Here is a 23,794-nt window from a genome sequence, read left to right as displayed (position 1 = left end):
AGAGCAAAGGCTCCAAGATGAGAAAAAACTTGGCATGAAAATAGGTGTGGTGAATGAATGTGAGTCATTTATTCATTCACATATTTAATTATTTTTTCTTTTCTTTCTTTCTTCTTCTTATTCTCCTCCTTTTCCTTCTCCTTCTCCTTTTTTGGTACTGGGAATTGAACCCAGAGGTGTGTTACCCCTGAGCTAAAACCCCAGTCCTTTATATTTTTAGATAAGATCTTAGTTACTGAGAGTCTCACTAAGGTGTTATTTTTTCCATGGACACAATATGAGATCAAGATCAAGATCAAAAGCATACTTGATGATCAGACTTCCCCACTTTCTATACACACAACTCATATACCAGGATTCTGAGGGATAGGATCCCCTTCTCAATTTTAAAATTCAGCTCTGCCCAGTAACCAGTGCAAACCAAGAACTGGCCAATTGCAAGGGAAGAGGCAAAGACTTCATAACCAGACAGATCTGCTCTGGAACCCAGGCAAGACACCTCATGCAGCCTCAGTTTCCTTATCTATACAATGGTAATAACAATACATGCCAGATTTCCAATGGTATCCCACTGAGTCAGCCGTCCTCCTCCTCCTCCTCCAAGACACTTTTTTTTTTTTCAGAAAAAAAGGAATAATTCAAAACTCTCTGGTAGTTAAGGCTATTTCCAATGGAATAACTAGAAACTCTTGTGCATCAAAATCTAGAATTGAGATTCCTACTCCTTCCCATTTCTGAAATTTGGTGAATTCAAGATCTTAAATATGCTACCTGAAGAGGAGGAGGGGAGAAGGGAGAAAAATACTGAGGAAACTGAGGCCCAGAGAGGTCAAGGAACTCATTCACAGTCAATTATTTTTCTATTCTTTTTCTTGCAGTGGTTGGGATCTTACCAGGGCCTTGCACTTGAGCACTCTGTCACTGACTTATACCTTCATCCCCTCACTATCAATTATTTTGCCCCCAGTCTGTGAGGTAGAGTTCATAGAGGACAGGCTTCCTCAGTCTGCAAGATCAGTGGAATAATTTCTGAACTATCAAAATGGGGTAGGGTGGAATGGGGAGGTAGGGAGGAAATCAAACCAACTGAGAGGATGGAGCAGCAGGAGGAGAGGGGAACTGACTTTGCCCCTTAGGATTTCCTGGTGGAAGGGAGAATTCCCCTAGAGCTAGAGAAGGAGGGAGTCTCAGGTTTCCCTGAATTCCTACAGGATCCTTCATCCCTCTCTCCACTCCCTACACAGGACAGGTCCCATGTCTGCGGTGGTAGGCACTGAATCCAGGAAGGGTCTGTCAGCATCATCTATTCCCCCTCCCAGTTGCCTATAGAAACCCTAGAAATCTGGCATTCAGGAACCCCCTTCCTCAGGCTTTGTCCTGGAAAAGACCTTACAAAGAGCAACTTCTCACTGCCTTCGAGCACTGACTAAGGGCCTAGGGATGCAGTTCAGTGGTAGAACACTTACCTAAAACCCCCTGTACCACAAAAAAATCATCTGAGCAAGTTGCCTGACCTCTTTGGTGCTCAGTTTCCTCACTCTTTAAAATGAAGACAAAAAAAGTTTATTTCCCAGGGTTGTGGAGAGAATCAAAGTAAATGATGTCTGCAAAGTGCCTGGTTCCTTGCAGGCACCTATAAATGGTAGCTGTTATTATCATTGTTGTGTTGTTATTGTTAACACCGGATTCACTGACTCTGAATCATCATTGATTGTTCAATGCATCATTATTTTATGTTTCACTAAGAAAGAGAAAAAGAGTACTGTCATTTAAATTATGACTCACCAGGACTTGTAAGATTGCAGGCTGATTTCAGAGACATTAAAAAATTAAACAAGGGCTGGGGTTGTGGCTCAGTGGTAGAGCACTTGCCTGGCATGTGTGAGGCCCTGGGTTTGATTCTCAGCACCACATATAAATAAATAAAATAAAGGTTCATTGACAACTAAAAAAATATTTTAAAAAAATGAAACATTTCTTGAGCCCTGTCTGGCAATAGTTTCTTACCCTGTGTTTGGGTTCCACATGTGTGTTCCATTGTGGAAACTCGTTCATTGTGCCCCATGACCTGTATACCCTTCTGTATGTATGTTACACTCCAAAATGATGTTTACATTCAAATAGGTTAAACTTGTGCAGCATGAAATGGATAAAATCTTGCCTTGGCCTCAGCATTAGGCAAGGTAGCATATACAATAGGCACTTCATTTATACTGAATGAAAGAAAAATGACAGGGAAAATGACATAGCCATAATAAGGTGACATTTACTTCTGAGGTCTCCTGAAAAATGCTAGTCCAGAAAGATTCATTTTCTGGAAGTGGGAGACATCCACTCCAAGGTCATTCATCAGGGGAAGAAACTGCCCAAGAAACTGCCAAGAGTACAGTAAATGGTGGAGCCAGGATTTGAAATGGTTCAGGCCTTTATCCTTATTATATTATTATATGGTTTGGGTAGGGCCAAGGGCTGCTCCCCATCACCCACAGACCCTTAGATCTCCCTCCAGATCCAGGCAGGCAGAGGTCATGTCTTAAAGCACTCTCATGAGTTAGACAGGTTTCCTGAACTCCTGGGAGTTGGAGGGTCTTGCCTGCCAGCAATAAGGGAGCATGTGAAGACCAGCATCTGACATTTCTAGAAAGAATAAGGAAGGGAAAGTGTTGCATGTTGGGTCTTAACACTGTTGACTGTTCTATTCATGGTAAGCAGGGGCTGATGGAACCTTAGATAGGCCAGCCATTTCTCCAATAAGCTGATGGAGTTACAGAGAGAGGGACAGTTTGAGAAACTGACAGTGAGGTTTCCCAATGCTGTGAGGCAATGGACATGCAACTGAATGATAGCCCGACTAGGACTAGTTGGGGCTGGTGGCCTGACATTGGAGAAGGCCTAAGGGTCTCCCAAGGCTGGATGACTGATGACACACGGTCCTGCTGTTGGCTTGAGTGTCTGTCTGGAAGTTGTAAATGGCTCACTACTGCTAGGAATCACACTTGGACTGAGGGAATGTCTGGATATTGTACTTTCTGGCCCCCATGTAAGGAAGTGCTAACCTGAGGGGATTTTAGGATGACTGATTGACAGGTTTGTGGTTGCCTGCTAGGCAGTTGTATCTGGTGAACAATTGTCCACCCTGACTGCATCACATGCTTGAGGGCCTGGCTGTGTCCTCTGACCTACTGATCACCCCACAGGTGGTGTGATCAATGAGATGCAGAGAATGACTACCTGGCTGACTGACAATATGGTGAGGGGTAGATTGAATGAGACAAGTCACAAGCCAGCTTATTGATAAACATAGCTTCCTGACTCCTTGACTGTAGGTATGGACTGTCTGCCCTGATAAAATCTCAGCCTCTCTGAGGCATCCAACACATCAGAAGATACCAATTGACTGACCTGCAGTGGGGATACCTTGCCTGAGAAATGGCAGACTGGCTGTAGAAATCCAGCTTGACATGACTAAAGCCATCTTGGTTATAACAGCCATCTTGCCTACCAGATAACCTTAGCACTTATTTAAAACCCTATAGGGGGTGGGGTTGTAGCTCAGTGGTAGAGCACTTGCCTTGTATGTGTGAGGAACTGGGTTCAATTCTCAGCACCACATATAAATAAATAAATAATAAAAATCCATTGAAAACTAAAAAATATTTTTTAAAAACCCCTATAGGATAAAAAAATCATTAAGATAAATCAGGCAAGCATTTCATGCTGACTTCTGATGCCCAGATTTTTTTTTGACTGACATTGAATGTATTAGTAGCTTTTTTTTTTTTTTTTTTTTGTGAAAACCCAGGGATATTCTGGTTGGCCTCACCCAGCTTAGCATATAAAGACCTTCTTCCTGTCTCAGGGTATGGAGATTCTCCTGCCTTGCTGTCACCTAACATGTGCTTCTGTCTGCAAATCCCTATTGAATTGGACTTTATGTAATCTTGGATCTGTCTAGCTCTTTAATCTTTCCACACCTTCCACCTTCAGCAGCCAGTTCTCCTCCTACACCAGGTTTTCCTTATACACCAAGTGACCTACTAACAGGTAGCCAGGAGACTGCATCATACCTCTAGTCGCTGTGACTATTTGCTTTAAGGGCTAGCTTGATGTTGACTGCTCTTGATGTAAATAAGGAATAACCTGAGGGAAATGCAGCGACCAATTGACGTGTGACTGTTAGACAGGGCTATATTAGAAACTGACAATGACAGTTTATTCTAACTTAATCCCAGCCTTCCTGAGGCAAGGCTGAATACTGTAGTTTATGAGGTTTGTTCTTGGGGGAACCACAGGTGGTTACAGGGCAAGGGTAGATGGGGAGGAGGACTGCTTAACTGGCTGAAAATATGATGGGGACGGTTTGAGGTAAAGACAGACTTACTGGCTTACAGCACCAAAGGGCACAAATGGATGCTACTATTGACAGACACTCTCTCATACAGAGAGAGTGAATGGGGAGACAGGTCTGAATGGACACCTGTCTAGGGTGACTGACCTACGGTCTGCTTTGACTGATTGAGCAGCTAAAAGTGGCACTAGTCCACCCTGGGAATCACGGAATGCTTGGGGTTAAAATGTGAGGACGGACTGACAGACTGAGGTAATTGGGGGTCTGACAGAACAGAGAATCCCCCGTATAACTGGCTGACGACGTGATTGGCTATCAGCGTGACAGACAGACCGGCGTACGGGTAGGGCCTGAAGCAACCTCAGGCACCGCCGTCACCGTCGTCGCCGCCGCCCAGACGCACTCTGGGAAAACGCGGCGAGCACCCGCCTCCGGGACCGAGCCGGTGGTGGGGAGGGGTACGGTCACGGCTCGCCGGTTGGTCCGCGCGGGGGCTGCTGGCGGGGAGGCACGGCCAATAGGCTGCGCGTTCCCGGCCACGCCCGCGCGAGCTCTCTTCTCGCGAGGCCGGCTAGGCCCGAATGTCGTTAGCCGTGGGGAAAGATGGCGGAAAATTTAAAAGGTGAAGCAGTGGCGGCGGAGGCACGGGCCCGTTGGCCGGGCCGGGTGGGCTGGAGGGGTGGTGTAGCGGGCTCGGGGTCCCGGCGTCCGAGACCACGGAGCCGAGAGCCGGAAGCCCAGGGCGGAAAGGATAGGGCTCAAGGAGCGCGGGCCTGGCGCGCGGGGCTGGGCGGGGCTGAGAGGAGGGGGCGCGCGCTTCAGAATGAGTCGGGCGCGGGGCTAAGTGGGGACCTGGGAGGGTGGCGCGCAGCAGATCGCGACAGGACCGGGTCGCGCACGCGCGGGGTCTTGTCGGGGAGGCCGCGCCCGCGCGCGGGAAAATTGGCCCCCGGTGACCGTTACCCTTTCGGTGTCCACGCGAGACGCCGGAAGGGGAGGGAAGAGAAGGGGGACGCATCACTCACTTAGAGTTGGGGGACTGACGAATCTTTAGCAAGGAGCGTATAGCCTTCTCTGCGTGATGTGGGAAGGGTTTGGAGTAGAGGATTCCCCTCAGAGAAGGGAATGGGGCCTCCCTAAGAGTAGTACTGGACTCCCCCGTGTGTGGTGAAAGAGGGGTGATTTGTGTGTTGGGGGGTTCCTCTGCATGAATAAAGCTTTGAGGAAGGGTGGATTCCACAAGTGGGAGCGGGACCTCTGAGGTATAGGAGAGTAAAGCGCTGGTCAGTGCAGAGCCAGCAGCTGGAGATGTTAGTTTGGACCACTTCAGTGGGGTTTCAAATGCAAGTTAAGGGCTTTGGAAGGGAGGCATCACATAGAGTAGTGTGAGCACAGGTTCAGTCTCCACTAGGCCTTGCTAAGTGGGGGGAAGTTGCACACAAAATAATTCTGAATGGCTCTTCTATGTTTTTAGGTTGACATCTAGAGTATTTCATCATTAAGTTAAATGTTCAGTGCTTATCATGGGCGGGCGAAATAAGAAATGTTTCTTTAAAAGGTAGAATAGGATGTGAACTAGTTACTCTGAATCATGTGTTTTGTAACAATTTCATAAAATGGCTTCTTAAGCACATTAATGAAAGATGTGCCTTGAATAAGAAATATATGCATTTTTACATCCCTGTGTTTTGAAAAAAAATTGCTGAACCCCCCCCAGGAACATTTCAGATATATTTAAAGGAATGTATGTCACTAACCTATATTGCATTGTGTGTTCCTGAATTCAGAGCACAGCCCTTTGCTCAAGCTCTACATCTTTCACCTATTGTGAATGAGATAAAGTTAAAATGTAGCATTGTGAAAAATTTTACTTTGTGTATTTAAGGTGCCACAGACTGTCATTAAAGGAAGCTTTTTGTAATGTAGTATCATTCTATATTTTTTATTTATAATTCAAAAAATCTAAAAGCCCTGAAAATGTGTATCTTTTTCTTAAATTTGATACCATTCATGGTAAAAGGAGATTTTAAAAAGTTGGATTATTCAATGAAATTATCCTACATCTTTATCCCATATCTTTTTTCCTATTTAATGTGGAAAACTCATACTTTTGCTGCAGAAATGTTTGATATAGCTTGAGGACCCTGAACACACTAGGGAAGTTAGCTTAATAAATGGGGTATACCTAGAACTGTACTTGTACAATCCCTCAAAATGTGAATTACAAAACACATCTGGCCCAGGAGTTACAGATAAGGTATAGAAGACCAGTCTTTCCAGTTACGCCTTTGTTTGGTGCCCTGGAGGTTTTAATCCCATCCCTACCCCACCTGCCTTAGGGCAGTGCACCCTGCTGAGATGGGGGGGTTGGTCTCTTTCTTTTGCAAAGTGGAGAGAAGGATGAGCTGGTCTTGAACTGAAGGTAGGTTTTCAGAATAGTGTAGGAGTTAGAAGCTCTGGGAGTAGATTCCTTTGGGACTATGCCTGTAACAAATCCTACCTTGACCCCTGCTGCAGGGATAGCCTTGGACCTTAAGCATTGGGATTCAAGGAAAAGACACATTTAAAGGTCTCAGCCTTAAATAGACAAAGCCTGTATATTAAATTTCTCTGACTCCTAGGCAGCAGCCCTTATGATGTCCCAGAGAGGATCTGGGGTCCTCCTAGATCCCTGGCTCGGCCAGGCTGCCCACTAACAGCTACTTTCACCCACCTTGTTCCAGGCTGCAGTGTGTGTTGCAAGTCCTCTTGGAATCAGTTGCAAGATCTGTGCCGCCTGGCCAAACTGTCCTGCCCCGCCCTTGGCATCTCTAAGAGGAACCTCTATGACTTTGAAGTGGAGTACCTGTGTGATTACAAGAAGATCCGAGTGAGTCTGGGCCCAACATGTCCTGGGAGAGAGTGGGTCTCAAGGAAATTGCCTCTTTGCCTCTCATTGCCCTCCTTTGTTTCCAAAGAGAATTTTCTCCTCTGCTCCTTCCTGAGGGGGGGAAAAAAGAAGAAGAGACCCACTTATCCCCATTTTACAGGTGGGGAAACTCAAGTGGTTTTTTGAGGGCAACAGAAGCCAGAACAAATTCCCAAATAAATCTTTCTTCTACCACCCTAGAAATACAAAACAATTGCAGAGATGAGATGCTGAGCCCAGGAGGGGAGATGATGATAGCGAATGGTTATTGAGCACTTTCAGCCTGCCAGGCACTTCCTCTCAGAAACTCATTTAATCCTCCCACTGCGCTGTGTAAGTGGCAACAGTTAATGATTGCTGGAGGAGGTAAGCCAGGATAGTTAGGTGAGCAGACTGGAGCCAGTGTGCTTGGGTTCAAACCCTGACTGAGTAATTACCCAAACTCTCAGGACTTCATTTTCCTTGTCTGTAAAACAGGGAGGACTAGTAGTATCTACCTCATACAGAGTTGTGAGGATTAAATTTGTTACTAGGACATGTCAGTTGCTTAGACCAGTACCTGCTACTTTATACATGGTAGAAAAATGTTAGCTATTTTCTTTGTTGCACTCAAGGAAACTGAGGCCCAACAAAGTTAAATTAACTTGCTTAAGGCAACACAGCCAGGGAGCTACAGATGGACGATTTGTACCCAGATGTCTAACTTTAGAATCTGTGCTATTAAACTCTGTCCTCTAGCTGCATCCCAGCAATAAAAGCTCCCTCTGGCCGCTTTGTGCAGAACAGCATATAGGGACAAGGGCAGAAATGGGGACCAGTGAGATGGCTCCTGGGCTCCTGGGGCTTGGAGAGCCATAATGGTGATTAGGTAGTTTGAAGGGGTCAGATTCTACATGAGTTTGGAAGGTGGGGCTAACAGGATGTGCTGAAGGTAGATGTGGGGTATGTGAAAAATGATGAGTCAAGGATGACTTTCGGATTTGGGGCCAAAATAGCAAGAAGGAAGGAAGAAATGATGGGGAAGACAGAGGAGGGAGTAGATTTGGGAGATTGCATGAAAAGTAGCAACTGGGCATGGTGGTACGTGCCTGTAATCTCAGAGGCTTGAGAGGCTGAGGTGGGAGGATTGCGAATTTAAAGCCAGCCTCACAACTTAGTGAGGCCCTAAAGCAACTTAATGAGACTCTGTCCCAAAATAAAATATAAAAAGGGCTGGGGATGTTGCTTAATGGTTAAGCACCACTGGGCTCAATTCCTGGTACCAAAAAAGTAGGAATTTGAACAGATAGTAAGGGGGAAGAGTGGGAGTTAAACCTAATAATCCTTATTCCAGAGCTTCATGCTTTCTAGCTACTGCATAGAATCATTCCAGAAGAGGGGTGGGAAGGGATGGATGGTCTCCATTGTCCCACAGGTCTTACCACTTATGGTGACCCCAAACCTCTGCCCCCTCCAACAGGAACAAGAGTATTACCTGGTAAAGTGGCGTGGATACCCTGACTCAGAGAGCACCTGGGAGCCACGGCAGAATCTCAAATGTGTGCGCATTCTCAAGCAGTTCCACAAAGACTTAGAAAAAGAGCTGCTTCGGCGGCATCACCGGTTGAAGCCACCCCGGCACCTGGACCCAAGCTTGGCCAACTACCTAGTGCAGAAGGCCAAACAGAGGCGGGCGCTTCAGCGCTGGGAGCAGGAGCTCAATGCCAAGCGCAGCCACCTAGGACGCATTACTGTGGAAAACGAGGTGGACCTGGATGGCCCCCCACGGGCCTTCGTGTATATCAATGAGTACCGTGTTGGTGAGGGCATTACCCTCAACCAGGTGGCTGTAGGCTGCGAGTGTCAGGACTGTCTGTGGGCACCAGCTGGAGGCTGCTGCCCTGGGGCATCCCTGCACAAGTTTGCCTACAATAACCAAGGCCAGGTGCGGCTGCGAGCAGGGCTGCCCATCTACGAGTGCAACTCCCGCTGCCGCTGTGGCTATGACTGCCCCAACCGCGTCGTACAGAAGGGCATCCGCTATGATCTCTGCATCTTCCGCACAGATGATGGGCGCGGCTGGGGTGTACGTACGCTGGAGAAGATCCGCAAGAACAGCTTCGTCATGGAGTATGTGGGAGAGGTAGGGAGATGGGACTTGGGCGTGTGTGTAGCTTTTCCTACCATGCATTTGCAATGTGCACACCCAGCTTCCGCACTGTGTATTTGAAACTTCCCTGCTTTCCTTGTGGGAAAGGCCTGAGTGGTGGTTCTGAGTGTCATAGCAACATTCTGACAGGGACTAGTATTCCAAGCTAGTACACATCAGCGCAACCATGCTGGTAGTGAAAAGAACATTGAAGTACTTCTGGACAGGGTGGCTTCATAAGGATACCTAGCAAAGAAAGAAAGTGGGAACTGAGACACAGGGCGTAATTCTTTCAGAGGCCATGTGGTCTGAAAGCACAGGGTTGTATCACCTGAAAAGGCATGCCCCCTTCTCATCTCACAAGGGGCGATCTTATCACAAGCAGCATCTGCCCAAGGAAACACCTTTCCCTACACTACACAAAAGGAAGATGAAAACTCTAGAATAGAATGGAGATACTCCTTAAACAGAGGTTGGCTACCTCCTGTAGACTTTCAGGTCACCCTGGGGAAAGACAGGGTACATTAGCCAGGCCAGCTGCTGTAATGTACAACCCCCAAATCTTAGTGGCTGTGCACATCAAAGTTAGTTTGCTCATGAATGGTCCAGTGTGGGTGTTTTGGTGGGCATCATTTCATAGTGACTCCAACATTCAGGTTCTTTCCCTCTTGTGACTTTCCTGTGCTTTTGAGTCTCTAAGTCATTTCTAGATTCTCAGCATTGCCTGGCAGGCAGGCCCAGTGGGAGACAGATGGGGAGGGTTCTAATGGCTCAGGTCTGGATGCAGTGCACATCACTTCTGCCCACACTCTGTTGACTGGAACTGAGTCACAGGCCTTACCTCAGTGCAAGGGAGGCATGGGGGGTATGTGTGCTTTAGCCTTGTGCTCAGGTGCAAAACAGAAGGGGTCTAGGTGAGTAATCTGCAAGGGACTGTAACAAAGTGTCACCTCCTGACATAGTACATGGTGAGCATTTGTGGGGGAGCAGTTCTTTTTTATGTATACCTGTCTCATGCATTGGAATATATTTAGCATCTCTGAACCTTGACCATCTAAATCTGAGTGTGCCTTGTAGTCATGACAACCCCAAATACCTCCATATATTTCCATAGGTTCCTCAGGGGTCTCATATGGTTGAGAAGTGACAGAAACTGGCCTGAGGGACACAAACCTAAGGGTGTCCACATTGTAGTAATGACACTGATAGTGAGGAGAGGCTCCCATTTTGAGGAACCAGAGAGTAGAGAAAGCCAGACCTCAGAGAGTCTAGAGGCAGAACAGTCTACACCACAGAAGGACATAACAGTCTGGACAAGGGGACAACCAACACCCCAGATGGTCTGCCAGAGGAAACGGCCACATGCTGGAGGGCCAGACAGTCTGGAGGAAGGAGTAGGTGTCCACACCCAGAGGGTTCCTCCTAGCAGGGGGAGGGATCCTCAGAATCTGCAGAAAGAGATATCCACATCCTAGAGTAACCCAAAGACCTGGAGGAAGGGCTTAAGCTCTCCATACTACAGAGGGCCCTGACTTAGGAAGTGTTCACACCCACACTGTCCTGAGTCAGGAAAAAGACGTGTCCTTACCCCAAATGGATCTGGACAGCCTGGAGCTTAGGTCTATACTGGTGATTACCCTGACAGGCTTGGAAGTTTGCACACTCTTAGTAACCTGATATTCTGGAGATCACTAGACCCCAGAAGGGACCTCAGCCATCTGGAGAAGGATGCATGCTTACTATGGATGGCCCCTGACAGGTGTAGAGAGAAAGATATCTAGATCTCAGGCCCTGGGCAGTCCTAGATGCTCTCTTGAGCAGGAAACATTTTGACCTAACCATGCTGAATGGAAGAAAACACACAAGTTTCTGCAGGAGGAAGAGCCCTATAGACCACAAACAGCCTGAGTTCACTGGGCTTAATGTCCTCACTCCTCCATGCCAGAAACAGCAAGATTTTCAGGGGCCTTCTCACCTGTTTCTCACTTTTCCCACTCTCCACACATTCTCTTCACAGTTCCTTGATCTCCCACTTGGCTACATTCAGTGACTTTCAGGCCCCCTCCGGCATCCTACGACCTATGATTCCTCCCAGTGATGCAACAGGTCTCCAAACCCTGCCAGAACCAAATTCATCTTCCTACATGGCCTTGGAAGGGGTAGCATAGCAAAGCGGGTAGGAGGGTGACCCCTGGAGCTAGCGTGCCTGAGATTGCATCCCTCATCATCTCTCTCTCAGTTTTCTAGTCTGAAAAATGGGATTGATAACAGTACCCACCTTGTATACTTGTTAGTGGCATTTGTTTAAAAACATTTGGGCTGGGGATATGGCTCAGTTGGTAGAGTGCTTGCCTTGCATGCACAAGGCCCTGGTTCAATCCCCAGTACCATCAAAAAAAATTATTGGTGCATTATAGTTATATATAATAGAGGAATTCATGTTGATATATTCATATCTGTACATAGCATAATTTACTCAATCTCATTCCCCAGTAGTAGCTCCCTGTTTTTTTCCTTTCCCATGATCACCTTCCTTTACATTACTGGGTCTCTCTTGTCTCTCTTGTTAGGAACATTTAACTAGATTTAACTAGGTTTTGTTTTTTTTTTTTTTTTGTACCAGGGATTGAACCCAGGGGTGCTTTACCACTGAGACACATCCCAAGTCCTTTTTTATATTAATTTTTAGAGTCAGGGTCTCGCTGAGTTACTTAGGGCCTTGCTAAGTTGCTGAGTCTGGCTTCCGGCTTTGAACTCGATCCTCCTGCCTCAGCCTCCTAAGCTACTGGTATTACAGGTGTGGGCCACTGTTCCTGTCTTAACTAGTTATTTTATGTAAAACAGTACTCAGTACACAGTAAGCCTTGGGTCTTAGCTGGTAGAGTTCAAAAGTCAGTAAAATCCAAAATGCTCAGAAAGTGAAAGGGTTTTTTGTAACCCATCTAGCTACAGATCCCAACCTGACCTCATAAGGGCCTATTTATAGTCTTTGTTATTCTATTTGGGGTGAATATTCATATATTTCATCACAGAAATATTACTTTATTATGTAGCACTGCCCCAGATACTTCCAGGGTGCTATGAAACCTGGATCCCATGCTCTCCTTCCCCTCTGGGGACACTGACAATCTGCTTCGACAGTTCCTGCCATATAAGCAACCCTTTACTCCTTTGCACCTTTGCACTCTTCCTTGTTTGGTCCACACTGACATTTTTGCAGAGCATTTCCATCCACACCCAGCAGAGGATGTTAGCACATTTTATGCATTCTTAAACATGTACTCTTCATAGTTTAATATCTCCGAAATGAAGATAAGTCTTAATTAATTAAATGATACTATATCATTTAATTAGCAGTTTTTCCTCTCTTGGTAAAGGGTTCATAAAATAAGGTACAACACTCAACTACTCATTACGTTTCTCTGTTCCTAAAAAAAACACTTCCTATCTATGTTCACATTTGTATCCATGATCTAGTTTTTTTGTTTTTGTGTGTTTCTCTCTCTCTCTCTCTCTTTTTTTTTTTTTTTACCATGCTGGAGATGGAAGACAGGTCTTGGAGCATGCTAGGGTAGCATTCTACCACTGGGCCATATCCCAGGCTCCTCCATGATCTCGTTTGGTCTTTACACAGGTCCTGTCCAGTTGGGATTTTGTCATTGTCATTCCCATTCCATAGATGCAAAAATGGAGGGCCAATGAGGTTTAGTAACTTTCTCAGAGTCACAAAGCCAGTAAAGTGAGCAAGAGGAAAAAAAAAGGCCCAGGGGCTGGGGTTGTGGCTCAGTGGTAGAGTGCTTACCTAGCATGTGTGAGGCACTAGGTTTGATCCTCAGCACCACACAAAAATAAGTAAAAAAAAATAAACATTAAAAAAGGACCCAGTGTCTATAACTGGTGCTCTGCCAGGCCTATTGGCCTTTTTGGTTTTGTTTTTTTCTTTTTGGCTGAGGACACAGGCAGAGAGAGAACATTTAGGATCCCACATCCAGGAGGGGAAGAGAGGCAGCTGACTCCAAGTCTTCTAATTCCCATTCACATTGGCAGCCTAAGCTGCCAGCTCCTAGACTGTCTTCCCAATGGTCTACAGAGCTAATAGGGGGCAGGAATTGGGGTAAATTTATTCCCAGGTTTTCAGGGTTAACCACCTACTACAGAGTGGGACTAAAAAGAAGGTAAGAGAGAAGCAACCGTTTGTGCCCTGGAGGGCTTATAGTATGACTCACTCTTGGTGAGACTGGGGGAGCAGGTAGGAGCAGAACAGGCGGGAAGATGGAACCCAGGGAGGCATTACCCCTGGCTTGGGGAGGGGATACAATTAAAAAGATGGTTCAGATAGTAGCCACTATGCTAGTGAGCTGAAGAGGCTGCCCTTTGATCTCAGGGTTTAATGAGAGGCTGCTGGCTTCTGAGGTGGGCTGGGAAGGTGGAGACCCAGAGCAGTCCCATATGAGCCAACACCACAAAGTAGAACACATATATATTCTCCAGGAGGTGTAGGGAGACTGACCTCTGCAAACATCACCTCACCATGTTCCTGTGGCTTTTTTTTTTTTTTTAAGGATTGAACCCAGGGGTGCTTAACCACTGAGCCACATTCCCAACCCTATTTATTTAGAGAGAAGGCCTTGCTAAATTGCTGAGGCTGGCTTTGAACTTGCAATCCTCCTGCCTTAGCCTCCTGAGTCACCGGGATTACAGGTGTGTGCCACTTTGCCCAGCTTCCTGTGACTTTTGTTGCATCCCTCAGGAGAGTCCCACTTCTGGTGGCAATGCCATTTTATGAGCTACAGCTTGCTTTAGAGAATATATGTCTTGCATTCCCCCTCAAATTCCCCCTTAGCACTGTGTTTCCTGTTCAACATCTTGTACTCTGGGTATCTTGACTCCATTTCTCTGTAACACCTAAGGGTAGGGATGAGGCCTGTGCTCTGTGTCTCCCCCACCAGACTCTGACCTCTGCCCCCTGGGACTAAGCACAGTGTAGGCCTCAATCCTTAACACAAATCCACCAAATGGACTGGGGGTGTAGCTCAGCAGGAGAACACATGCTTATTAGTATGTACAGTTCCTGGGTTCCATCCCAAACACCACAAATACAAAAGAAAAAATGAATGAGTAAACAAAAAACCAAATTGTGTGTGAAGGAGCTAATTTCCTCTAGGAAATGAGTGGAACAGGGTGTGGTGAGCAGTGTGGCCCCTGGGCAAATCTGGGTTTCATGAAAGCAAAGTTGATTAGCACTTGGCATATAGCATAGGCTGGAGGTAAGGGCATACTGAGTCAGTATGGCCATCACTGGAGAACACAGAGTGGTCACACATGGAAGTGGACAGATTTGAAAGCTGGAAAAGCATGGTCCCCAGGCCACATGAGGGAGGGTAGGGAAGGGTCTTGGGTTTGTGTTTACTGTTGGCAAGTGGCTAAGGGGTGGGCAGTGGATCTCTTAGGAAGGAAGAGGGAAGGAATAAGAGGTATGGGGGAAGGGAGCATTAGAGCTGCCTGAAGTATGGCACTTGAACAGAGCACAGGTTACTGTGCTAGAGAGCAGAAGGGGAAAAAAAGTAGTTATTGCAGATCTGGATATGGGTTGTACACAGTTCTGGCACTTGTCTCTAGGGGTTGGGAAGAAAGGCAGGAGAAAACCCAGGAGTGGGGGGACCCCAGGCTGAGGAGGAGGCAGACTTGGGTACAGTGGGACCCCCATCCAGAGAAGGGCATAGTCAGCCACATGCACTGCCCGAGGATGTAGTTATTGGCCCTGGAGTGGGAGGAGAGGAGACCTGCGGCCAGAGAAGAGAGATCTGTTTGAGTATGGAATGGAATCCATCAACAGCATTTAGGAGGCGAGGACAGGTCAGAGCTGGGCTGGTGGAGCAGCTTTAAGTTCACTAGGACAATAGGGGACCCAGCTGGGAAGTTGGCACGGGAGGAGGTGCCTACTGCTCTCCCAGTCCCAGTTGTTGGCACTGCTCTGAAGGAGGGCTTCTGCCATCTGCACTTTGGTTTCCTTTCTTTCATTCCCACTTTTTGTGCTTACTCTCATTGTCTTGTCATTCAGTATCTTAAGTTTAGGGCATCACCTTGCCAGCCATCTCAGACTCTCAGGGATCTTGGCCTTGGACTTTCTCCAGGAACCTTGGTCTTCACTCTGGGCTTTCATACAAACATCATATATGTTTCTCACTCTGTCTCTGCTTCTAGTTCTCTTGTGTGAGTCTCTTGCCCATTCACTCAGGCCCTTTTCCTCACCATCACAGGCCTCTTTCTTCGCCCGGTTCCTATGTCTTTCTGGCCACCTGGCTTTCCGTTGTGCTGGGCCTTGCACTAGCCCCTACCCTCTTGTCCTGTATCAGGTTTTTCCCCCGTCTCCCTATGATACCCCAGCCCTCATTCTTTTTTGCCCTTGCTCTGGGTCTCTCTGTGTGTCTCTGTCCCTGTATTGCTCTGTCCCAAGGGTTCAGCAGGCTCTGGGACATCTCAGGCAGTCTCACTGGGCAACAGAAGGTGCAGTTTTGTTTCTTTCATTTCACTCTAAACGCCCCCCGCCACTCCTCCTGCCACCATTGAGAGATTCTTCCTGCCATCCAGAGGCTTAAGGGGGAGTGGGCAAGTGGGCAGCCTCTGATAGGGCTAACAGACCCATTGCATTACAGTCCCCCATGTGTTTGGGGTGGGGGTACCTCCTGCTCACTGCTCTTCTCTTCCCAGGAGGCCAGGCCACTGGGGTCAGGAGCAGGACTGGCTATCCTGAACCTTGATTACCATCTCCCTCACCCTTTTCCCAGATCATTACCTCAGAGGAGGCGGAACGGCGGGGCCAGATCTATGATCGTCAGGGTGCCACCTACCTCTTCGACCTGGACTACGTGGAGGACGTGTATACTGTGGATGCTGCCTATTATGGCAACATCTCTCACTTTGTCAACCATAGTGTGGGTGCTCCCGGCAGGTGGGGAGGGGGTTGGGAAGGGCAGGCCAGGGCCCCTCCTCACCCTCCCACTGTTCTTTCTCGCCCAGTGTGACCCCAACCTACAGGTGTACAACGTCTTCATAGACAACCTTGATGAGCGGCTGCCCCGCATTGCTTTCTTTGCCACAAGAACCATCCGGGCAGGCGAGGAGCTCACCTTTGATTACAACATGCAAGGTGGGGGTGGCAAGGGCCCAAGGGCAAGGGTACATGGTGATGGGGGATGGTGAGGACCCCACCCCAAGGCACACCAGTCACTGGGGGAAGCAAGGGAAGTGCTTTAGCTGGAGCTTTAAGATGCTCCTCTTGATTCCCAGTCTCCTGTCAAGACTCTTAGAACCCTGCCTCCCCCATGGTGCCCCAACATTTTTACCCCCTGAGCGCCAATCCAGAGCTACTTGTCCCATCTTCTCTCAGGCCTCCTGGGAGAAGACATGTGACTGGAGAGTTAAGGCACTTCTGGCTCCCATCTGGACTGAACTGCCCCTGCCCCTCTCCACTCTAGCCGCCTGTGACCTTTCTTAATCCAAGCCTTTGGAAAACCAGTCCCTTCCTTGACAGATTAGCCATCCCTGAGATACTCAGGGTGGATATGGGGCAGTAGGGTTCAAATGCTCCTACCCAGGGGGCCTTTCATTCCCCATCTGACATAACCCTCCTGGTTCCCTGACAGCTACCCACTTCTCCCAATAACCCTTAACCTCTGGGCTGAATACCCCTTTGGTGCTATGCTCAAGTTCTAGCCCTAAACCGTCATCCCTAAGATGATCCCTCCTAATTTAAATCCTAAACCTGCTTCCAGCTCCCAAGATCCATGGGTCTCCTGGTATAAAGGGTAACAGGATGCTTCATCCAGGCCTTCTAACAAATCCCCTCCCTCCCCCTCCTGGCTGTGACTCCACAGTGGACCCCGTGGACATGGAGAGTACCCGTATGGACTCCAACTTTGGCCTGGCTGGGCTCCCTGGCTCCCCCAAGAAGCGGGTCCGTATTGAATGCAAGTGTGGGACTGAATCCTGCCGCAAATACCTCTTCTAGCCCTGCGAAGTCTGAGGCCAGACTGACTGAGGGGAGTCTGAAGCCACCTGCCCCTCCCCCACTGCTTCCCTCCTATGGGGGAATGACCGCCAGGGCCTCGCCTGCCTCTACCTGCTCCCACCTGCCCCCGCCTGCTCTACCTGCTCCAGGGTCAGGGCTGCAGTGAGGACCAACTCCAGGAGTCCCCTTTCCCTGTCCCAGCTCCATCCGTGGGTTGCACTTACAAACCCCTGCCCACCTTCAGAAGTACCTTTTTCCCATCATCAGGATTTTCTGCAGTTGGGATTCATGACCTGTGAAGGAGGTCCAAGGGGTGAGCCCCGCTCCAGAACAGAAAGATGTTTGTTTCTGCCTGGGGCCTGAGGGGTCTGCTGCAGGCCTCCTCCCTATTACCTCAGGGTGTGGGGAAGCAACACCAGGGAAGGCAGACATCAGAGCCCAGTTTCCAGCTGACATGAAGCTGGTTCTCCAACCACAGAACCTTTATACTAGTAAAAGAAAAGGGGGTTTCCAGGGCAGGAGCCTGAGGCTGGTTTCTGCCCATTGTGCTTATGATGCTGGCTATTGTTGGCCTTAAGAGTCAGGATCTCTGCCAGGGCTGTACATCTGAGAAGTGGATGCCCATGGCCCACTGACCAGTGAGAAGAAGGTGATCTAGATTCTGCTAGCCCTGAAGATGGCCAGGACTGAGTTCTGCCTTCAGGGAACACAAAGAAGATGCCCCAAGCTCTTAGGAGCACTGGATGCTAGGGCTCCTGCCCTGGGTGTGGTGACTGCTAGGACTACTAAGAGCTGGAACCAAGACCTAGATAGTCCGTAGATAGCACTTAGGAAAATAATGTGCATTGATGGGAAGCTGATGAGGTGCACCTGGTCCATGTGGATTGTCTCAGGGAAGCCTTGATCCACAAAGGTGGATCCCAGGGGGTGGATCCCAGGAAGGGGCCCACGTGGTAGAAGGCAAAGTACAAACCAAGAATGGGGGAAAGCTTACCCACTAGGATACGGTGAGGCAAGAGGAAAGCTTCTACTTCCCACCAGCCTCAGCCTCCAGCCCTTTGTGCTCACCTTGGGTCCACTGGTCTCACAAATTAATTGCCTACAAATGTACAAAAGGCGAAGGTTCTGATGGCTGCCTCGCCCCTGTTCTCCACCCCTGTGAGGTCTTCTCTAGGAAACCTTTATTGACTACCTGTGCCCAGAGTGTCCCTATGTGAGACTGTGCACCCTGCTACCAGATCTGTGTGTCTGTCTATGTGTCTGTCCCGCCCTTGCCCCCAAGGCTGACCTTCAGGCATGGACTGAATGTGGTTCTCCTCTTGTACACCCCTCAGCCCTACCCAGCCTGGAGTGGGCATCAATAAAATGCATTGTTGACTGAACAAGCCAAGATGTGAGGGATTGAGGGTCTGGGATTTGGGGTTTGAGGGGCTGGGAATTGGGTTTGCCCAGGAATGTCGTCCTCACCCCTTAGCCATCTGACTTGAACCCTATTTTGGGCCTCTATGGTGTAGTACTTGCACCATCGTCTACAAAATAGCTTGACATAAAATAAATTTGCTTCATACTTCCATTTTAAAAGCAAGCCAGATGCAGTACTTTCTAAATGGATAAACCAATATCACTTGCCATAAGCAAAAAATAACTAGCCAAAAACGCCAGTACAGTGGAGATAAAGAAATGTGCTAAAATTCGAACTGAACCTTTCCTGCTCTTACAGGCTTTGAATCCAGTGTCTGCCTGTTGTATTCAAAAAGAAAACTTCTTGTGCCTGAAGAAGCTTTCTCTACAAATATTTATTGAACAACTACATGTGCCAGGGTATAAAGCAGAGAACAAAGACACCATGTTTCAAATCACCATTTTCATCATTCCTCAACCTGAATGTAAGTCTCTGGTTTTGCTCAGAGACCTCCCAAGCTGTGACATGAGACTCAAATGTTTTTAAAACTACACATAGGTAACAATCCCAAACCACCCAGAGACCTCATACCCTGGGTACCTAGGACACAAGCCTCCTAGCCTTAATTAAGTCTTGGGTATTGACCCCAGACCTCAGAGACCTCACACCCTGGAAAACACACCTCCATAGAGTGCAGAGTGCTCGATCCTGGACAAAGACCTCAGTTAACACAGGCTTCACTGGAACTGGGGTCATGGCTCCAAGACCTCACATAATGTCTCTCATCCTGGGATTCAGACCCGAAACACACCCAAGAACTTTCCTTCTGTCTTTTTTAATAGAGGTATGTAAGCACCTCAAAAGACCTTATGACCTAGACCCTGATCATTGTCTTCCAAACTGCTCAGTTTTCATATCCCAAGTGGCTGAGGTGTCACAGCCAAGAACCAAGATTGCCCAAACACCTGAAGACTACACAACTCTGAACACAGATCCTTAAATGTTTGTTTGTTTTGTCTTTGTGTGTGTGTGTGTGTGTGTGTGTATGTGGGTGGGTGGGTGGGTGTTTGTTTTTTTGCAATGAGGTCTTACTGTTTTGTCCAGGCTGGCCTCAAACTCGTAGGTTCAAGCGATACTTGTGTGCCACCATGCCTGGCTACTTAAATGGTTCTGAAATACCTTGGATAAAAAACTGCCAAATCACTCAGAGATACTCTAAAAAACATCATTAAACATTCCAGAAACCTTGTTCCCTAGAATATAGGGTCACAACAACTCAGAGACACAGACCCCAAGAGCTTGGAGATCTCATACCCTGGATACAAACCCTGTTCAGAATTCATACCCCAGGGACAAATCTATATGCAGCTCAGAGACCTTGTACCTTCTGACAGATTCCTGAACAGTTCATAGTCAGGGCACCCTAAGGATAGACTACCAAAACTTGAGACCTTGTACTTTGTAACCCACATGATTACAGACCCCAACAAAGCTCAGAGACCTCACAATTGGGAATAAAGACCTACTAATTTCTCAGAGACTGCACAAACTAGGACAAAGATGATGAAACAGTTCAGAGGTCTTACACCCTCTCCTCAGACCATCAGAGACCTCATATCCTGCACATGACAGGAGAGCACTCTGAAATCACATATGCTAGAACACTGGCCCTACACCAATTCAGATACCTTGTAACCCTGGACAGATTTCCATTTAGAGACATCAACTGCTAGACACATTTAAGAAAAAATAGCTCACAGGTGTTAGACACTGAGACAGATCAACAGCTTAGAGGCCTCACACTCTGATTCATAGAAGAGATCAGAGACTTGAAGATCTAGATACAAACCTTCTACATAGCTTAGACTCCTCACATTCTGTAATGCAGCCCCCACCCCACCAAATAACTCTAAGGTCACAGCCCGAATACAGACTCCAAACAGCTTAGAAACTTCATATCCTTGGCTCAGATGCCCGACAGCTCAGAATCTCCCCCACAGTTTTTTTTGGCAGTACTGGAGATTGAACCCAGGGCTTTGCACACATTAGGTAAGCATTCCACCACTGAGCTACATCCCCAGCCCCCTTAAAAGTTCAGAGACTTCCACCTTAGGGGAAAAAACTCTCATGAGTCAGAGACATCATATCCTCCCAAAAGGTACATAGACATCCCACCTGAAAATATATCCTAAACAGTTTAAGGAACTCTGGAACCAAATAGATCAGGGGCCATGTGCCCTGGGACACTGGTGACCAAACAGCTCAGACATCTTACAATGTAAATACAATCAAGCAAACAGCTCAGTAAACTCACCCCCACGAATGCAGACCAGAAAATGCTCAGAACCCTCGAATTCAGGATCAGAAATCCTTCTGAGGCCTAGGATATAGACCTCAAAATATAATTCAGAAACTTAATATGCTGGATGCAGAATATCAAATAATTCAGACCTCAAATTGTGGGACATACACAGCCAAACAGATCAGACTTCCCATCCTGGACATACACCAACAAACAGACCAGGGACTTCACTCCCTGTGATATACAAATGAAAACAGCCCAGAGAATTCAAATTCTAGGAAGCACACGCCCATAAAGAACAGAGACCTCACATCCTGTGACATACAAATAGATCAAAGACCACTCACACTGAGATACATGCCCACAGATATTTCAGAGAAATAACATTCAGGGTGATATACAGGTAAACAGACCATGAACCTCAATCCCTGGGACACATGCACACAAAAACACCAGACACTTTACATGACAGGACAAAAACCCACTCAGACCCTGGGACAAACCAAAGAATGTGTCAGGGACTTCACATATCGAGATACACACCCACAGAGAGGGCACACAAAAGCAGACCACACACCTGACAATTATAATGCACACACACAAGAGACAACAGTACTAACAACCTGGAAGTGTACCTATAAATGGAGTAGAACCCTCAAGCCGTACACAGTACTTTCACAACCATGTGAGTGAGTCACATGCTGAAAAATACACCCGGAACCAGACAGTGGATCTCACAACTCTGATGTATGCTTGGAAATACATCAGGAAGCTCATGAATGGGGACACACACCCGCAAGCAGATCAGAAATTTCAAATCCTGTATAACCACAATCATGTCTGACCTCATAGGCCAGGAAAACACCAGAAACAGATACTAGACTTGACATCCTGGAACACAGAACCACAAAGAAAACAGAAAGCGCATGTGCTAGTCGATCCCTTATAAAAGAGGAGAGAAACCTCCACCAGCAGACACACACTCACAGAGACATCATGGAGCTCCCATCATGGGATGTGCACCAATACCCAAACTTATCACAATCTGGGACATTGTATTAATTTTTATATTGTTGCAGAAACAAACCAACACAATCTTTTTGTTGTAAAACAGTACAAACTTATTCTTTTCCATCTCTGCAGGTCAGAAGACTGATGAGTTTTACAGGGTCAAAGTTAAGGTGTTAGCTAGGTATAGTGGCATGTGACTGCAGTCCCAGCTCCTGAGGAGGCTGAAGCAGGAGGATCACTTGAGCCCAGGGCCAGCCTGGGCAACACAGCAAGACACTGTCCTTAAAAAAAATGAGTCTTAGAGTAGAATATGTTACATGATCTTCTTTATGTATAAATGACCTAAATGTAAACATTAAAAACCACAAAAAAAAAAAAGAAAAAAAAAGATGCCATAAAAAAAAAAAAACACAAAAATGTTTTTTAAAGTCAAGGCATTGGTGGAGCTGACATCCCTGTAAAGTTCTTAGAGCAGAATCCAGTTCCTGTATAATGCCCACATTCCCCATCTCACTGCCCCTTCTTCCAACTTCAAAGCCAGTAGCATTTCACCTTCAAATCTCTCTCCCCACTATGTCTCTGTCTCTATATATATCTATCTATCACTCTCTCTGATCTGTTTGTGTTGTCATATCATCTTTTATCACTCTACTTCCATCACTACATCACCTTTTCTGACTCTCGCCTTCATGGCTCTCTCATATCAGGACCCTTGTGATTACATTGGGCCCACTCAGATAATCTAGGATAGTTTCCCCCTCTCAGGTGCTTAGTTTAATCACAACACAAAGTCCCCCTTTCCATTTAGGTTAGCACAATCATAAATTCCTGGGATTAGGAAGTGGACATCTTCAGAGTGCTATTACAATACCAGCCACCAGAGACAAACATGTACAAAACAGCTCTCAGATCTCATTTGAGTAATGCACTTCCAAATTGATCAGACACCTCCCACTCTCTAACAGACATTCGAAAAGAGCAGAGAGACACACATTCTGGGACACATACCAAAAAAATGTTCAGAGTTCTCAATTACTTGGAATTAAACTCACAAACAGAAGAATCCACCAGCTGGGATGTACACATTCAAATAGAACAAGAGACCTGACGTGCTAGGATACACTAAGAGATTAGGGACCCCATATTCCAGGATATATGCACCTGAATAAATCAGGCCTCCAGAGCTGGGACACACACACAGACACACACACGCATTGCAAAGAGAAACACGTTCTTAGATGTTTACCCATAAGCAAGTCAAGTACCTTACAAATTGGAATATGTATCAACAAGTGAACAGATGGAATGGGGTTGTGGCTCAGTGGTAGAGTGCTTGCCTAGCATGTGTGAGGCACTGGGTTCACTTCTCAGTATCACATATAAATAATTAAATAAGATAAAGGTCCATCGACAACTAATAGAAATATTTAAAAAAACAAGTGAATAGAACTCATGCCTTTGAAAAATGCATACAAAGACATCAGACACTCATACTGTGATATATACTCACAAACAAACCAGAGACCTCATGTAAGAAAAATGACCAAAAAGAGATCAGAAACTTCAAATTCTACAACATGAAACTACAAACAGGTTAGAGGCTTTACATGCAGAATTTGTAATTCCAGAATAAAGAGAGACCTCATAGCCACAGACAAGTCAGAGATTCCAAATCCTATAATAA

General features: G+C 46.9%; 1 protein-coding gene and 1 long non-coding RNA gene across 3 annotated transcripts in view; one reads left to right on the top strand and one right to left on the bottom strand.

Moving 5' to 3' along the window:
• The window catches only part of LOC306651374, a 45,210-nt gene extending 32,523 nt beyond the window's left edge, over positions 1 to 12,687 (bottom strand). For both annotated transcript variants that reach the window (XR_013761138.1, XR_013761139.1), the window contains exons 1-2: positions 12,562 to 12,687; positions 7,062 to 7,193 (exon numbers count right to left, since the gene is read on the bottom strand). This is a non-coding gene — a long non-coding RNA (uncharacterized lncRNA). The remainder of the gene's footprint in view (positions 1 to 7,061; positions 7,194 to 12,561) is intronic.
• SUV39H1 (SUV39H1 histone lysine methyltransferase) lies at positions 4,732 to 18,919 on the top strand. Its single transcript, XM_079123956.1, has 6 exons — positions 4,732 to 4,970; positions 7,072 to 7,217; positions 8,716 to 9,378; positions 16,173 to 16,319; positions 16,405 to 16,534; positions 17,262 to 18,919. The coding sequence occupies exons 1-6, from the start codon at positions 4,952 to 4,954 to the stop codon at positions 17,393 to 17,395; spliced, it is 1,239 nt and encodes a 412-aa protein (XP_078980082.1). The 5' UTR covers positions 4,732 to 4,951; the 3' UTR covers positions 17,396 to 18,919.
• Positions 18,920 to 23,794: the final 4,875 nt, after the last annotated feature.

Source organism: Sciurus vulgaris, assembly GCF_902686455.1.
Source record: "Sciurus vulgaris genome assembly, chromosome: X".
In the NCBI taxonomy this organism is placed as follows: Eukaryota; Metazoa; Chordata; class Mammalia; order Rodentia; family Sciuridae; genus Sciurus; species Sciurus vulgaris.
Note: the sequence above shows the minus strand (reverse complement) of the source record. Positions and strands in the feature narration are given on the sequence as shown.

Bases quoted from the DNA above. Each gene is read 5' to 3' on its own strand.
- SUV39H1 (XM_079123956.1), top strand. The intron at 9,379-16,172 runs GTAGGGAGATGG...CCCTTTTCCCAG, and splicing joins TCATGGAGTATGTGGGAGAG to ATCATTACCTCAGAGGAGGC. The intron at 16,320-16,404 runs GTGGGTGCTCCC...TTTCTCGCCCAG, and splicing joins CTCACTTTGTCAACCATAGT to TGTGACCCCAACCTACAGGT.